Source organism: Cydia amplana, chromosome 27, assembly GCF_948474715.1.
Source record: "Cydia amplana chromosome 27, ilCydAmpl1.1, whole genome shotgun sequence".
Classification (NCBI taxonomy): Eukaryota; Metazoa; Arthropoda; class Insecta; order Lepidoptera; family Tortricidae; genus Cydia; species Cydia amplana.
Window position 1 is genome coordinate 7,069,745 of NC_086095.1, and position 17,357 is coordinate 7,087,101.

The 17,357-nt window shown below is 37.3% G+C and overlaps 1 protein-coding gene across 1 annotated transcript in view; it reads right to left on the reverse strand.

Moving 5' to 3' along the window:
* Positions 1-12: 12 nt before the first annotated feature.
* Positions 13-17,357, reverse strand: part of LOC134660562 (fatty acyl-CoA reductase wat-like) — a 28,260-nt gene continuing 10,915 nt past the window's right edge. The window contains exons 2-13 of the mRNA XM_063516334.1: positions 16,017-16,194; positions 15,657-15,747; positions 15,420-15,542; positions 14,341-14,465; positions 12,020-12,178; positions 7,340-7,449; positions 6,113-6,180; positions 5,589-5,784; positions 4,294-4,474; positions 2,475-2,596; positions 876-1,009; positions 13-134 (exon numbers count right to left, since the gene is read on the reverse strand). Coding sequence (XP_063372404.1) covers positions 30-134; positions 876-1,009; positions 2,475-2,596; positions 4,294-4,474; positions 5,589-5,784; positions 6,113-6,180; positions 7,340-7,449; positions 12,020-12,178; positions 14,341-14,465; positions 15,420-15,542; positions 15,657-15,747; positions 16,017-16,194 — 1,592 coding nt within the window. The 3' untranslated portion in view covers positions 13-29. The remainder of the gene's footprint in view (positions 135-875; positions 1,010-2,474; positions 2,597-4,293; positions 4,475-5,588; positions 5,785-6,112; positions 6,181-7,339; positions 7,450-12,019; positions 12,179-14,340; positions 14,466-15,419; positions 15,543-15,656; positions 15,748-16,016; positions 16,195-17,357) is intronic.

Below are 17,357 nucleotides of genomic sequence, written 5' to 3' on the forward strand. Positions count from 1 at the left end.
AAAAAGACACCAAAATAATTAAATATTTATTATAAACTAGCTAACACCCAGACAAACATACAAACGTAGCTACATAGCTTATAGATAGCGTAAAGATACAGCGCGCCGACCAGGTAATTTAGCACCCTCAGGACCTACAAAAAAAAATTTTTTTTAATAAATAAATAGTCTACGTTGGTATGGAGAAGCGGTCTTCCGCTACTTATTTAATCTTTATTGCACAAAAAAAAGTATCGTACAAAAGGCGGGCTTAATGCCAAAAGCATTCTTTGCTAGTTAACCTTAAGACAAACAGAGAGATTATGTGAAAACACTATCGACTTAACGAATAGGTATTAATTTACACAACTTTGGGAACAAATCAAATTTCGTCTTTATAGAGTACTTTCCGTACCGTGCCAACTTTATCGGTTACCCCTTTTACATTAAAAATGCCGGTTGTCTGGAGACTGGACGTTTTCCTCTTGGCTTCATTTATTGGTTTTCCTCTATTCTCATTTCTACAGTAGGAAAGTACGGGAAGCCATTGAAATAAAAAAACATAGTAATTTCAATCGGGGCGAGGGTTTCAAGATCTCATCCACATGGAATCCAGTCATTAGTAAATGTAAGCGTAAACGAATATCGACAGTCGATAAATCGAATATCATTAGTGTTGTGTGTCGACAGAGTGACATCCCTAGTGCGCAAAACGTTCAAGCTGATAAACAAAACCAAGTGCGGGTAGTTCGAAACTCGCGCGGTTAGAAGAGCCAGTCTTCTCCGAGATCACGGGGACAACGCCGTCCTCGAAACGTCGGAGGTAAATCTTAAAACTTAGATACGGGATTAAGTCCCGTTGTACAATTTAATAAAGTAGCACCATTTTACGGTACCTGTTGCTTCTTAACGGCATAATCGGTGTCCTTCAGACCATCCTTGATGATGTACTTCCTCAGGCCGATGGCCCACATCACCATCTGCTCGGTCCAATTCATCTTCTCCACATCGAAGTTGTATATGGCTTTATCTATACAACAAAATATAAGCTTGTAATTTGTTTAATGTCGTTACTGTATATTTTATTTATTAACCTTTTGGACGCCAATGACCGATATATACGCACCGCAGGTCCAACGCCAAAGACGTATTAATCGGTCACAGACCACAGAGCAACATAGACCTAGGTGCATATGCATAAAGTTCAATTTCAGTTTTGACACTTCGGTGACGTGGCGTCTGAGAGACAGCTTTTGTGTATGACACGGCGTCGAAAAGGTTAAAACAGAGATATAACAAAAGATATATAAGATAGTCCAAAGAGATAAGATGTTGCGAACGCAACCCTATATTTGTATAAACTCTTAATACATTCCTAATGCAGTAGCTAAACGCGGCCGTCAGGCTCGGCTAGTATTCGGAAGTTTTTTCTTAAGCACCAATAGGAGCGCTCCACATACTTTGTATCGCGGCCAATTAGAGGCACCTAAATTTAAACCACCTTTTGTACTATTCAAATTATGCAAATCACTCTCTCATCAGCCTTCATACAATAACTACACCACTTCTACATTTAACCGTTTTGGCAAGAACCCTTGTAAACCAGTACATTGGAGAATTATATCAGTTCACTAAGAATTGAAGCTTTTTATTTGAGTCGTCGAGCTCCTGACCTGCACGGCGGCTACATAAGATATATAGTCTAAACCTAAATTAGCCTGAGGCATTGTTCCCAGGGGGTTGAGAGTATCGAGAACAATTTTATTCAGTTAGGGGCTTGAAACTTCATAGCCAGGTTGTGTATAATAATTAACAAATGATTAACAGTCCCTACTGCTATCTTTTGCTGCATAATGTTCTAAGCTAATGTAGAATATATATTATAACCACCAATATACAAATCCACGCGTACGAAGTCGCGGGCAACAGCTAGTTGTTACATACATATTTGCCGTGACTTATTTTTCAAAAGCGTTTTTCAATAAAAAGACACGTCAAGATCGCGTAGTCTTTTTCTAATGCTAAAAAAACGAACTATAGTTTTGTTATTTTAAACAATAGTAAAATATCTATGTCTGGTACTAGGTAGTTTTCGTTGCTAGAAATCGTATTACAAAGAAAATGTAGGTATGTGTATTTCTACTCGCTCTCATTTCTTTGTATAACAATGTTTAGCAATGAAAACCAATAACATGACATGATCACTACACATTATAAAACAAAGTCCTCCACCGCGTCTGTCCGTTTGTATATTCGCGATAAACTCGAAAACTACTGAACGGATTTTCATGCCGTTTTCATCTGTCAATAGAGTGATTTTTGAGGAAGGTTTGTGTATAATTTATTAACCCGTGAGAAGCCGGGGCGGGTCGCTAGTAATAATTCTAAAAATGGCTCCTGTTGCACAGTAATAGTACCGAAGACACTGGCAGCATTTCCTCGCTGGATTGTTAGGCTCAAGTGTTCAAATAGGTACCTATATTGTATTTAGTCACCTGTTTTAGATAGGCTCTTCTGCAGCTGTACCAAGTTTTCGTCTTTAAAGTAGAACTCGTGGCAGGTGAAGTAAGCCAGCACCGACGACAGGTTGTAACACGTTCTGTATATCTTCATCGCCCTGGAAACGAATAAAATAAACATCTAATCAACACACGCACATCTAACATCTAATTTGTTGTACCACACATTTCACGCAAATAAATATATTTCTATTTCTTTCTATTTTACACAATTTATAGTTTGTCAAATGGACTGTCTCATTTCAAACATAGACAGAGAGAAATCATACTATTTTTTGTCTTACACTAGTACTAGCACCCAAAAGAAAAGAATGAGATTAGTTTTTTTGTTCTTATTTACTGACAAATTGGTTTGACCAACTAGGTATATAGATTTTATGTGTCCCTCATACAGCCTGGGGGCCGATTTTGAAATTCGACCGCTCGATTTTGTGTATTTCGTTCAGTAATATCTCCACTACTAGGCATGTAAATTCTACTAATAGAATTGAAAACGAGTGGTCAATACCACTAGATTTCCAATTTCTATCGGTCGTATTTCAAAAATCAGCATTTTGCCGTTTTCCACCGATTTTCGACTGACGAAATCGAGCGATCGAAATTCAAAAATCGGCCCCCTGTCCCCATTTTTTTAGTAACTTGGAACTTTGGTCTCTTCGCAAACAGTGGCGACGACGAGTGCAGCGAGGAGGAGTATTAGCTACTATAAAATATTTTTTGTCACTTTTTCAAAGCTTTTTCATGGTAAACTTTAAATAAATGTCATATAAGTACTAAGAAAAAGTGTCTTTTCATGGTGTCAAATTGACTGACAGAATCAGAAAATCCATCTTGAGCTCTAAAACTAAAGTAGCCGACGTACCTAGTTCTAACAGCCGCTAAGCTTAAACGGGACTGGGCCGGACACATCTGCCGTATGCCAAACGACTTGTGGGTCAAGAAAACTACTGAGTGGACACCGAACATAGTGCGGCGTAACGGCAGACCTCGAAGGAGATGGCGGCACGGTCTTGACGTCTTTCGGCAAGATTGGCCTAATATTGCCATAGAACGAGACGCGTGGAAGAAAGAGAGGGAGGCCTTTGCCCAGCAGTGGGACACAACGACACAAATAAAATAAATAAAAAATATTTTTTGAAGTGTAAACTTTAGCGGCGCTGTGCACTTTTTGAGGTGGGGAAAAAAATGTTAAACTCGAGACAGCGTAAGACGATCACGTGACCGTAAGATTTAGATGGCCACTCATTTAGATGGCATTTAAATCAATAAAGAAAAACTCAATGACAATACATGAAAAACTGTTACATGTAATGTCATTGAGTTTTTCTTTATTGATTTAAATGCCATCTATAGTTCGTTTTTTTTAGCATTAGAAAGAACTTGAAAGAAGATAAGCGATTTTGACATGTCTTTTAAAAGGAAAACACTTTTTAAAAATCAATAACTATTACTTATGAAAGCAGAAGACTATAAAAGATCGTATTAGATTCATAATTGTTACATATTTGCCGTGACTTATTTTTAAAATGTGTTTTTCAATTAAAAGACACATCAAGATTGTTTACCTTATTTGTAATGCTAAAAAAAACGAACTATAGTGAGTTTCGCTCTAACTGGTATTAATATAACTCGAGTACTAACAGTGATGTGCTTAGGTTTCAAGTAATTAACGCTAACGCTAGATGGCGTTAACCTCAATTATACATAGTGCATTTTGCACTGGTCATTGTCTCATTGAGTTTTCACTTCTGCCGGCACTCCCTGAGTGCAACCCGTTGTTTTATTTTTTACTTACTTCGGCTTCTTCCCTAGTAACATAAGGGCCCCGTCAGCCAGGTATCCCGGTATATAATGTAGCAGCCAGGTCAGCAGCACGAACACCCACCGGTACCTCGTGTGGATGTCGAAGTTGTACCAGATGGCCTTCGGAGTGCCGCATAACACCGCTTTTGAATAGGATATCTCGAAGATTTCCCCTGGAACAGTAAATACTCATAACTCATACTCATTTGTTGATAATATTCTTAAAATTAAGTTAGTGCATGTCACATTTAGGTATATGCAATGATATTATATAACCATAGATAGATTATACTCATACTTGAGGAGCACAAAAAATACTTCCATATTTATTTCTGTGCCTACAAAGGAATCTGTTATTTTTGATTTATTTTCTCATTTCATCCATCTTTGTCACATTTGTTGTTAAACATAAGGTCGTCTCATTCTTTTTCGGTGTGCGGGAGCTCGTTAGCACGCGCGCATTTCTCGCTTGTCCAGCCGCGACTAAAGGCAACTTGTCCAATTTGTCACAAGGTAAGCGCTTCAATTTTGGAACGCCTATAGATCTTGAGTTATAAATAATTGTTTATATCTTGAATGAACTAGAATTGAATTGTAAAAACAAGTCTTGTCCGAGCAACCATAATGAACAAATTTCATTAGTGGAAACTGTTTTGGCTTGTGTATGTATTTAATTGTAATCATCTATATGTGTTATTTTCGCTGTTTGTTTTCCATTATCAATTAAAAAAAAAAATTACATGGCAAGATCAGAAAATACATTTTACTTATCGTATAAAGTTTATATCGTTAAATCATTGGAAATAGTATCAAAATATGTTTAGAATTAAAATTACAATAAAATCGTTATGTCCAATAAATTAAAATTACAATTTAAACCAGTATGTAAGTAAGTCAGGGATAAAATATCATGTCATTAAATACATTAATACATAATAAGCTTAATTATGTAAAATTATCTAATGTCGCTAGACGGCTCCCTAAGGCGCATATGGTGGAAATATTCGCTGTCCTCAAGTGAAGTCTCGGTAGCTCAGTTGACAGAGCGATGGGCTAGTAATCCAGAGAATCCAAAGTTGTTCGAGCCCCGAGATTGTGATTTTTTCCATTTTTAATGTTTCTTAAAGAAATATAAATAGAAACAAATACTTATATAAAATTTGGCCATTTCTTAGGATTCCTCGCGAGTGACACGATATATTATCTGTAATATCCTTCTGCCTATTTCCGTGGCGCGTTCCCGTGGCACTATAGCCCACGAAAATAAACAAACACATTAAAACTTACGCCATTTAGCAGGGTTCCTCGCCGGCGACACGGTATATATCCTAATATCCTTCTGTCCGTTTCCGTGGCGCGTTCCCGTGGCCCAGGCGGCCGCTATCGTGGCGTTGTTGACGTAGTCCACGGGAATCAGGTCGATGTATGTGTCGTCGTTGGCCATTATTGTGTGTATGACGCCGAGACCGCAGCCGAGGAAAAGCTGAAATAAAAAATAGAAAAAAAATCGTCCTCTATTGTATAATCAATACAATTTGTATTGAGAGTCAAAGTGCGGTAGTTCCCTAAAATGTATTTAAAAAAAATTTTGATAAAAAATTACATTGGTTTTTAAGTGGATTATACATTAAGCGGGTGCCACATAGAAAAATATAACTTCGACGAAATAAGGGGTGGCCCTTAATATATACTTGGATACATAGGTAACATCCTTAACTAAGGAACAAATATTGATGAACACACAAATAAATGCCCTTACCGGGATCGAACCCGGGACCCTCTGCTTGATTTGTGTAGATATTTATGCTTACCCCGCTCGGTCCGTAAACACTGCTCATGTCGACCCATCCAGGACTTGGTTCCAGATTCGATGCTATTACTGAAACAAAACAAATATAAATTATCTAATTACAAACAAATATAATATATCCACTTTTTTGTCTCTACATTATCCACATTAATAAAAGAAAACTTTAATTTTTCTTATTTTTTAAGTCAAATAAATTAATCTTACACTAAGTGATCATGGTCACCCCATGACTTTTGACATACGCTGTATGGAAAGCGACAAGACGTCACATTGAGTAGGGTGACCAAATTGTATGCAAAAATGTTTTTATCTACTTGTCATCTGAAAAATTATCATCATTATTGGTGTTAACAAAAATTAACAACATCATTACCTACTTTATTAGGCTCGCAATATAATATTTAAAACTTTCGGTTTTTTGAACACATATATTAAAAATAAAGGTGATAAATAAAATAAATTTCGCGATAGATCTATAAATGTGAGTTAATATCATTAGGCTCATTTATGTATTCTGTATGATGTCTTGTTCTCTCGCTACGCTACCTCGAATCCCCGAAATCATACCCTGTATATATTCCATACCTGCAGGGGCAGTAAAATAAGAAATGTCTCAGATAAATATGTGATCCGATATCACATATGTGGCTATCAGCGAGTGTGCGGATTAGCGAAGTTCTACCGTCTGTCTGTCTGCTGTCTGCAGCTAACCTATGGCAGGTCTGACGATGCGACGTGGACCACGTGGGCATGAAATAGTTTGTGTCTGTAGTGATACGATATCACATATGTGAGTATCAGCGAGTGTGCGGATTAGCGAAGTTCTACTGTATGTCTGTCTGTCTGCAGCTCACCTATGGCAGGTCCGACGATGCGACGAGGACCACCTCACAGCATGAAATAGTTGGTGTCTGTATGTCTGTCGGTAGCTCACCTATGGCAGGTCTGACGATGCAGATGGGCAGGTCCCCTGTCATGGTCCTCACAGCCTGAAATAGTTGGTGTCTGTCTGTCTGTCTTCAGCTCACCTATGGCGGGTCTGACGATGCAGATGGGCAGGTCCCCTGTCATGGTCCTCACAGCCTGAAATAGTTGGTGTCTGTCTGTCTGTCTTCAGCTCACCTATGGCGGGTCTGACGATGCAGATGGGCAGGTCCCCTGTCATGGTCCTCACAGCCTGAGATAGTTGGTGTCTGTCTGTCTGTATGTCTGTCTGTTGGTAGCTCACCTATGGCGGGTCTGACGATGCAGATGGGCAGGTCTCCTGACATGGTCCTCACAGCCTCCTCGGCTAAAGCTTTGGTGTAGGCGTACGTGTTAGGCCAGTCTTCGATCAATCTGTAAAGATTACCATTCAAATATAAATATAACTATATACAGGGTGCCCGGTAATTAGTGGATAACCTTCTAACCACCGACAAAGCACCTTAGGCTGGTCCATAAAATGCACTTATAGGTCTAGTAAAAGTTTCGTGGTTTTCGAGATAATCGAACTTTTCTGTCTTTTTTAATTGGAGCTAGCCATTAAAAAAAGCGGCCAAGTGCGAGTCGGACTCGCCCATGAAGGGTTCCGTATTTAGGCGATTTATGACGTATAAAAAAAAACTACTTACTAGATCTCGTTCAAACCAATTTTCGGTGGAAGTTTACATGGTAATGTACATCATATATTTTTTTTAGTTTTATCATTCTCTTATTTTAGAAGTTACAGGGGGGGGGGGACACACATTTTACCACTTTGGAAGTGTCTCTCGCGCAAACTATTCAGTTTAGAAAAATATGATTTTAGAAACCTCAATATCATTTTTGAAGACCTATCCATAGATACCCCACACGTATGGGTTTGATGAAAAAAAAATTTTTGAATTTCAGTTCGATGTATGGGGAACCCCAAAAATGTATTGTTTTTTTTCTATTTTTGTGTGAAAATCTTAATGCGGTTCACAGAATACATCTACTTACCAAGTTTTAACAGTATAGTTCTTATAGTTTCGGAGAAAAGTGGCTGTGACATACGGACGGACAGACAGACGGACAGACAGACAGACAGACAGACATGACGAATCTATAAGGGTTCCGTTTTTTGCCATTTGGCTACGGAACCCTAAAAAGACAGAAAAGTTCTATTATTTCGAAAACCACGAAACTTTTACTAGACCTATAACTCCTATAAGTGCCTTTTCTGGACCAGCCTAAGGTGCTCTGTCGGTGGTTAGAAGGTTATCCACTAATTACCGGGCACCCTGTATATATGTATTGAAACTCTAGGGCGCACAAGTTGTTTGCAGAAATCGCAAAGTTGACGTAACTGATGGTGACCGAAGAGCTGGCGGCTTCCTCGCACAACGTACCTATCAGCTTGCGATACAGCGAGGAAACGCCGCCAGCATCCTTGGTACAATGCCTCAAGGGCCTATTTTAGATTTAAGCCAGTTATTAATTTAGTTTCGTATTTTTACAGTTACTGTAATACCTCTGTATATCTATTATGTAAATAAATGAGTTTTGTCATAGGAGCTAATTTATTTATTTATTTAAACTTTATTGCACTGTAACCACTTTTATAACACTGACCTACTAACACGAAATACCTTCGATACAAGTATTAAGTTACTTAGTTGGCATTATGACACATAACTAGTTATACTCGTAATACCTAGTTTATTAGTTAAGTAGTTACTTAGTTTAGGTATTGCTGTAAAATATTTTAGTGCCAGCTATAATTTTATATTTTATGTTGACTATTCTAAACCATGTATATGTTAACATTGTTGTTAATTATTGCCTTAATATATTTGGATTAATTAAATGGATTTTTTTACGCGATTTCGCATGGGTTAACAAATTATACATAGACCTTCCTCTTGAATCATTCTATCTATTTATATTAAAAAACGCATCAAAATCCGTTGCGTAGTTTTAAAGGTCTAAGCATATTAGCATACATAGGGACAGACAGACATTGGGAAGACTTTGTTTTATACTATGTACTGATAAATTATGTAATAAGGTCACTGGGGGTTGTAACTAAGTCAATACAAAAACAGGCAAGTTATCAGAAAAATAAAAATGCTTCTCCTCTAGACTGAGCATAGTAAAGCTACCCCCCCCCCCCCCTCTGCCACTTATACGGTAGTTTTACTCCATCTTCGAGTCATTCCCGTGCCGTGATTGGTTCGTATCTTTGAACGGACCAATTCGCTCACCTCGTCCCCCGCACCCCCGTATTTTTGGCAGCATCGGTTTCATGAAATAATTGCTCAGTCTAGAGGATTCCTAGTCTATGACGTATATCTAGCCACCACATACCTAATAACGAAAACAAAAACTCAGAGCGTACGTCACCTTAATTATTTAAACAAATTAATGTAGGTATAACAATTATGACGTCATATTTACACGACGTAGGCAAGTATAATAAAATAAAATTATACTAACTAGTAACTAGTAAATCATCTAGTACTTAAATTCATATTTTTAGAGTTTTAAATATGGCGGTTTGTTTACATAGTTAGCAAGTTCCATAGAATGACACTTTAACACGGCAAATGATGGTCCCTATACTATGACTTTTTTTTTAAATTACGAAACACACTAAATTATTTTTATACTTGGTCAACCAGATCTTGACAGTAGAAAAAGGCGGCAAATTTGAAAAATATAGGCGCGAAGGGATATCGTAACATAGAAAATTTGAATTTCGCGCCTTTTTTTACTGACAACACTTGCTTGACCAGCTATATACATATGTAGCAGCTGTTACGTAAAATGTAGACATGATGTAAGAAATAAAAATACGGTAAATACCTACATATTTTTCACCTATTTTTAAGGTTCCGTAGCTAAAAAGGAAAAAAACGGAACCCTTATTCGTCCGTGTATTTACAAGCCTATAATCGTCTTACACTACAGGTACATGAAAAAAGCTTAGCAACTTCTGCTGCTGACTGTACCTATAACTTTTTTATCAGTCAAAACTTTTTTGACAGGAAGTATGACCTGACTAAATAGGTAATTATTCAAGGCCGTATCGATTTCGATGAAACCTTTATACATATAACCGGAATTCGCCAATGACGTGTTTTTCCACATCAACCTCGATATAAGTAGGTACATAATTGCCATACAATTACAATATATAATAGGTATATAGGTACTATATATATTGACGTTAAGCACGTGTGACCTCACATCGCGGAACTAAAGGGTCTCGTATTATATGTTTTGTTTAGACAATTATTGGTTGCTAGCTTTTGCCCGCGACTTCGTTCATTTCATTTTAGGAATGCCAATTTAATGGCCGTTTTACAACTATTAAAGTAACCCCAAAATTGTATAAAGTCACCCCTTACCCCATTGAAATTTTTTTTATTTTAGGGGTCCCTGTGTTTCCCATAAAGTTTTAAGTCATAATGTATTGTTTGTCATATTATCATTAGTCATAAAACTGAAACCGTTAACTTTTCAGGATTTTCCTAAGGTTATCCTATAGATAGGTTAGGTTTGTTTTATGACAATCCTGAAAACCGACGCGTTTCTGAACCAAATAAATTATGACTAACAAAAATGCGGGCAAACAATACATTATGACTTAAAACTTTTTGGGAAACAATAGAGATACATTTAATGATCATAATATTTAAGCTTAGAATAAATTTAAAGTGGATAAATCTGGATCCAGAGACCGAGAGTTCAAGTCTCAACAGTAATTTTTCCACTTTTAAATATTCTAAGCTTGATAGTATCGGTCGCAAACGTTTCAGATTGTAAAAAAAACATATTTAAACACCTAGCGGCCATATCTGTGCTGATCGTAACAGACGCGTTTTGTTAGAGAGTGAGTCTTCTGTACCTAGTACTATTATTTATTCTGTGGCATAGCATCGATTAATTCAGCGTCTCTATGACTATCATATGTGGCTATGCAATTATACAATGTTTAACATAACCGGTAGATAAAATCGTCATTGTAGGTCCGATCGTGGTCCGATCTGACCTGTTATAATAACTTATATATTATCAGATCAAACGACAACCTAGTTGGTTACTATGTTTTGCTACTGGAATAATCTTTATGTCACCCGTACGTAACACTTCCTGCCAGCCTATTATGGATAGCTTTATCCATCTTTATCCACGTGATAAAATAACTGTCACTGTTTAACACCGTGGGAAAGAAAGTGACGGACACCGTTTTATCACGCTGTCACGTAGACAAGAACGACCATCATATCCGTACTGGCCAAGGCAAGACGTAAAACTTTAGACAAACCACGGGCGGTAATTCGTAAAGCCCCAGATCGCATATTTTATTCGGTAGACTAAAATTACATTTCATAGTATGAACATTCGTCAAATGAAAATGAATGATTCGTGTTATGAAATGTCATTTTAGTCTACCGAATAAAAAAATAGAGTCTGCGGAAAGACGAGAGTCGTGGAATGTGTGGGGCCCAATACATTCCACGACTCTTCTCTTTCCGAACAGATTCTAAAAGAAATCCCGTCCCTTTTAAAAGCGCCATCTATCAGGAAGTTGGGTAAACTCACCTAGGTTTAATGGCGGCCCTTCTGTCCCCACCCCCACCAAGCGAAAGTCATGAATTCAGGAAAAATCTTAACAGCGCGATGTAGGATTTCGCCGCTCCGTTCCAGCGCCATCTACCATGGAATTGGGTAAACTCACCTAGGTTTAATGGCGGCCAGCTTCTCTTCACTCAGCTTCGACCAGGTCCACCATGGTGCAGGTGTCTTAGAAGTCTTTATCCAAAGAATCTTATATCCCCGCCCTCACCAACAAAAATCTCACCAAGCGAAAGCCATGAATTCAGGAAAAATCTTAACAGCGCGATGTAGGATTTCGCCGCTCCGTTCCAGCGCCATCTAACATTAAATTGGGTAAACTCACCTAGGTTTAATGGCGGCCAGTTTCTCTTCACTCAGCTGCTCGACCAGGTCCACCATGGTGCGGGGGTCGCCGGGGCTGTCGTAGAAGTCCTCGCGCACGGAGCACCCGATGCGGCTGTGGGTCGCGTGCGCGTACGCCGTCGACACGTGCACGAACGATCTGGAATAGAGGCACTGGTTTTATTGGTTGGTTACTATAATAGGGTATTTGACTGTATTTAAAATAAATTATTTAACAACATGCATGAAACATAAACAACGCAGTACAGCGCCATCTGTTTGGATGTCAAACTAAGGGGCACGTTTTTTACCTCTCCATTACAATCAATTCTTTTTGATGCGAATTATTATGTTCAATTGCTACTTGATCATTCGGCGAAATGAAATTATGCGAAAAATTTATCAGGAAATGATATTCGGCAAAATAATTTATGTCAAAATAGAGAACCGGCTGATGTGTAAGTACCTATTTATTGGTAGTAATTCGGTTGATAAACATATTTGTATCTAGTATCTACATAACAGGAAATACATGTTTGAATGTTTGTTTGATGACTTGACATGTTTACAGTCCTTTCCCAATAGCATAGAGAAATATAGTAAGACAAGAGTGCTCACTCCATAGTTCCATACGTCAGTTTTGGTACCAAAAAGATTATTAATTTCAGTGTCTAAGGAAAGTTTTATGTTGTTGAGCATAAGACTTTCCGGTCGGTGCTACATCTATTGTCAAGTAGCAGTACTGATAATTCCGTTACTCGATGCTAGATGTAGACACTGAAATGAATAGTCTTTTTGGTACCAAAACTGATGTATGGAGTGAGCACTCTTGTCTTAGTTACTATATATTTCTCTATGCCAATAGTCACGTTTGCACGGTCCTTCTTACGTTACACGAAGTAGCTCATCAAATGTGAAGGTCAATACTAAATGTCATAGTTAATGACGATAGTCACATAGTTGGACTGTTTGTTTGATTAATTACTTGATATGTTTACAGTCCTTTCCCAATAGTCACACTTGCAAGGTCACTCTTAGGCGCCATTCATTTACTACGTAAGAAGACTTAGGTCGAGGTGGGTCGACCATGACTTATTTTTTCTGACATGTTAAGATTGTTTCTTCGAAAAGTAAAAATTTAAAGAAACCAAACGTGTAATCATTTTCTCATTTTGATTCTTACGTAATAAATATTTAACCCTTATCTTGGCATTGTAACACCCGTGATACACGGAACTTTAAAAAATCTAGCAGGTTTACTTTATTACCTAGCAAAATTATTCTGCCATAAATATGTCTAGCTATCCTCCTATATTATAGAAAAAAAATGGAGACAAATGTAATTGTAAATTATTTAGTAGTAATCAACATAGGGCCGGAGAAACAACAGATTTCGTTTCGTATTGGAAGTTATGCACTTATTTCTTAGACTAATATTGATTTTTCCAGAATCTACATTGTGATGCATTAACTATCTGTTAGTGCATAAATATTTCCATTGCGGTCGAATTTTAAAACAATAAATATACAGAATCTTTACATGAAACTGTTATGTATTATATTTGATTCATTGCCAAGAACTCAGAAATTTACATGTCAAAAGGATTGTATTATATTTAATACATTGCCAAGTTGTCGTCAAAATAGGTTTAAGTACATGATTTTATATATTTTTTTATATTTATGGGGTTACAAAACATGTTTCACATATGTCATATTCAGATTATTTTAAAGCACTAGTTGTTATTTAACTGAATATTCGTACGCTGTAGCATTATTGCTACGCTGTAGCCCGTAACGCGGAAAAAATGGTGTATAGCAAAAAATGCCCCCTAAGTAAAAAAATGTTTTTTTTCTACTTTTATTTATTTGTTTACTTTTCCTATTATACACAACTTTTTGTTGACTACTTTTTTTAAACTTTACGGGATCAATTTTTTCTTCCATGTGATCAAGTATTCGTGGATATAATTTATTTTTACAGGTTTAATAGTCACCTGATGCTTTAGATTGCGTTTAATAAGCAATAAATGATGATTTTGGTTGCACTGCATGATTTATTTTTATTAAAATTCATATTTTTCATCTAAAAAGTAGGTAGGTAACTGGTGTTTCTAGGGATTGGCATTGTATTAAATATGATACATATGACTATCTGAAAGTGGAAAATCCAGGATATTTTTCCTTATTTTTTTTAGTCAAGTATGCTCAATAGGTGACCAAAAACTAAAAAAATGTTTATATTTAAGATATTTTAAGCCTTGCCAAGATAAGGGTTAAGAGGGGGTCACGGGGTGTCGGATTGTTTGTTTGATGACTTACTTGATATGTTTACAGTCCTTTCCCAATAGTAACGCTTGCATGGTGCCTCTTACGTTAGTTCTAGTCGCTAGACGAAGAGGCTCGTCGAAGGTAACTGTCGCGGCCACGTGGAAAATTATGTTTACCTGACGAAAAAAGATTTTTAGTTTATCCACTGCCGAGGGAACGACTATTGGTTGAGAGCAGGGATGTTGCGAACATCCGCATCCGCATCCGCAACCGCGGAACATCCGCATTATTTTCAACATCCGCATCCGCATCCGCATCCGCATCCGCATAAAATCGATGCGGAGCTTATGCGGATGCGGATGTTGAACAAGTCGGTACAGGAACGTCTTAGCGGCGGCGTAAGTGCTAGGTAACTTCGTCATTACCTATAACGAAATCGTCTAGATCCAGAAAAGTCGGCGAAGTTACTGTTTATTAAATATAACGCACCTATATTCTTGCTCAAATACTAAACGTTTGGTTTTTTTAATAAAAAAATACTAAAAATGTAATATTTGACGTTTTCTAAGTACCTAATCTTGACATCCGCATCCGCATCCGCATCCGCGGATCTGAGCCTTTAAAAATCCGCATCCGCATCCGCGGATGTCAAAAAATCTGCATCCGCAACATCCCTGGTTGAGAGGAACGGGGTACACAAGGGCTTATTTATTGCATTTACCTTATTTATGTGACAACTCGGCCTATCTGACAAAACGCTCGACCTCTTACTATACATATTGCTGGTAATTCGCAATGCAAAAATATATTCTGTAAGTATTTTCGCCCGATTTCGGCCATGGCGACCACTTTGGCTCCTAAACTTTGTGCGCTCAAGTTAAATATGTATACAATGTATACATATATGTACACAAAGTCTTCACCTTGGCTTGTACCAGTCTTGAACACTAATGCCCTTGCGTATTTGTGTGTTGTATTAATTGATATATATACGAAATTAATTATTTAATAACTCGGCCTATCTGACAAAGTATTCGACCTCGAACCCTTCGTATTTGCCATTATAACCACTCGGCCATTCTGACAATAGTATGTCCTAGTATCGTTTTTGCTACAGCATTTAGTCTTACCTCATTGGCTAACGTATACCAGTCTTGATCACTAATGCCCATGCGCAGCTGTGTGATGTCTCCATGGACAGCTGTCACTCGCTCTAAGAAGCCTGGTTTACGTTTGTGTAGTCCATCGTATACCTGTCAACCATATTGAATCATAATTATATTTATAGTGACCCTGAACATTATTTCAACAAATAAATATTTATAAAAAAATATAGCAACATACATAAACGTAAAAATAAATCTTACTGGATCCTGAAAGATTTTTGCGACACGCTCTTGCGAAGTCTGTCCTTTTTTCTCTCGTAGCAGAAGATACACTCGTTTGATGTCGCACGACCTGACAGACAAACATACAGTATTATATAAATAAGTATATTAATAAATAGACTAATAAATAAATGGAGTGACAATCTTGTAACATTAGCTCAAGTGATTTGGATGATTTTAAGACATTTTTCGTGTCGTGACATACCTGAACTTTATTAGGTCGACTACTTTTGTGACATACTTGAAGTATTGGACGATTTTGTGTAATTTTTCGTGACATACCTGAACTTTATGACAACCCTAAAGGTGCTAAGGTTAGTCATGTGACTGGTGATATACCTGAACAGTTTTTCCACCAGATGTTTCCCAAGAAACCCGGACCCGCCCGTGACGAATACGACAGCATCTTTATAAAACTCTTGAATGGCCGAGTCGCCCCGCGCTATAGCCTCGTCGATCGCGCGGCAACGCGACATCGCCGCGACCTCTTGCGCTAGCGCCGGATCCATGGTGCCCACTGTTGAGGAAATAGGTTTCTGAATATAAAAACATTTACATTAAATATTTTGTCAAAGATTTAATTCTGGATACGCTTTTATCGCTGACTGTACTTTTCATTCAACAGACAACTAATACTCATCGAGACAATTATTCTAGCAAACTCAAATAAAAAATTATGCTGCGTAGTTTTATCCTCCTAGTTAGTTCCTATGGCCACCTCCTGTCTCCATCATCAGATCAGTTCGATGGTACCATAATATTGTATTATTACCCGACGTACTTAAAGGCCCTTACTCGATGTCCATTCGAATATATAACCAGGTCCCCCAGTACATAAAAAATGAAAATAAATATGATAACTTTGTAAATAAGCTCAAGACTTACCTTTTAACCGAATGCCCATACACTCTGCAAGAGTTTATGGACAATTAATTAGTTTAATTTCCCTTATATACCTATATATAATATTATTATGTTGCCACGCCCTTGTAGGGTCCATGCTGTACCTAATCTAAGTTAACACCTGTAATACCATGGATTGCGATTAAATGATTATGATTATTATGATTACATATGGAAAACTTAGTTGTAAAAACTTCGTTGCTAAGTCGTTAAAAAAAGGAGGTACCTACTATTTGTCATTAATGTCATTATCATTTATCACCTACCATTTTATCCTTTTATAACCACAATATTAATAGCAGTTGCTGTCGTTATGTTATTGTTTATCACTAGGTACATAGTAGTCAATAGTCAATAGTCAAAATATACTTTATTCATGTACTTATATAGGCCTAGCAACAAGCACTTATGAATCGTAACATACTTATAAATTATCTTAAGCTAATTATCAGAGCAATTTATTGATGTTATTATTATTATTATAAAACAAAGTCGCTTTCGCTGTCTGTCTGTTCCTATGTATGCTTAATAGATCTTTAAAACTACGCAACGGATTTTGATGCGGTTTTTTAAATAGATAGAGTGATTCAAGAGGAAGGTTTATGTATAATTTGTTAACCCGTGCGAAGCTGGGGCGGGTCGCTAGTAGCATATATAAATCTCTAATGATGGAAAACCCCACTGTGTTCTGACGCAAATCTGCTACTGACACGGAATCCTAATTACGATGCCGATGCCGATTTGTCACAAATAATAAAATAAAACCGGCCAAGTGCG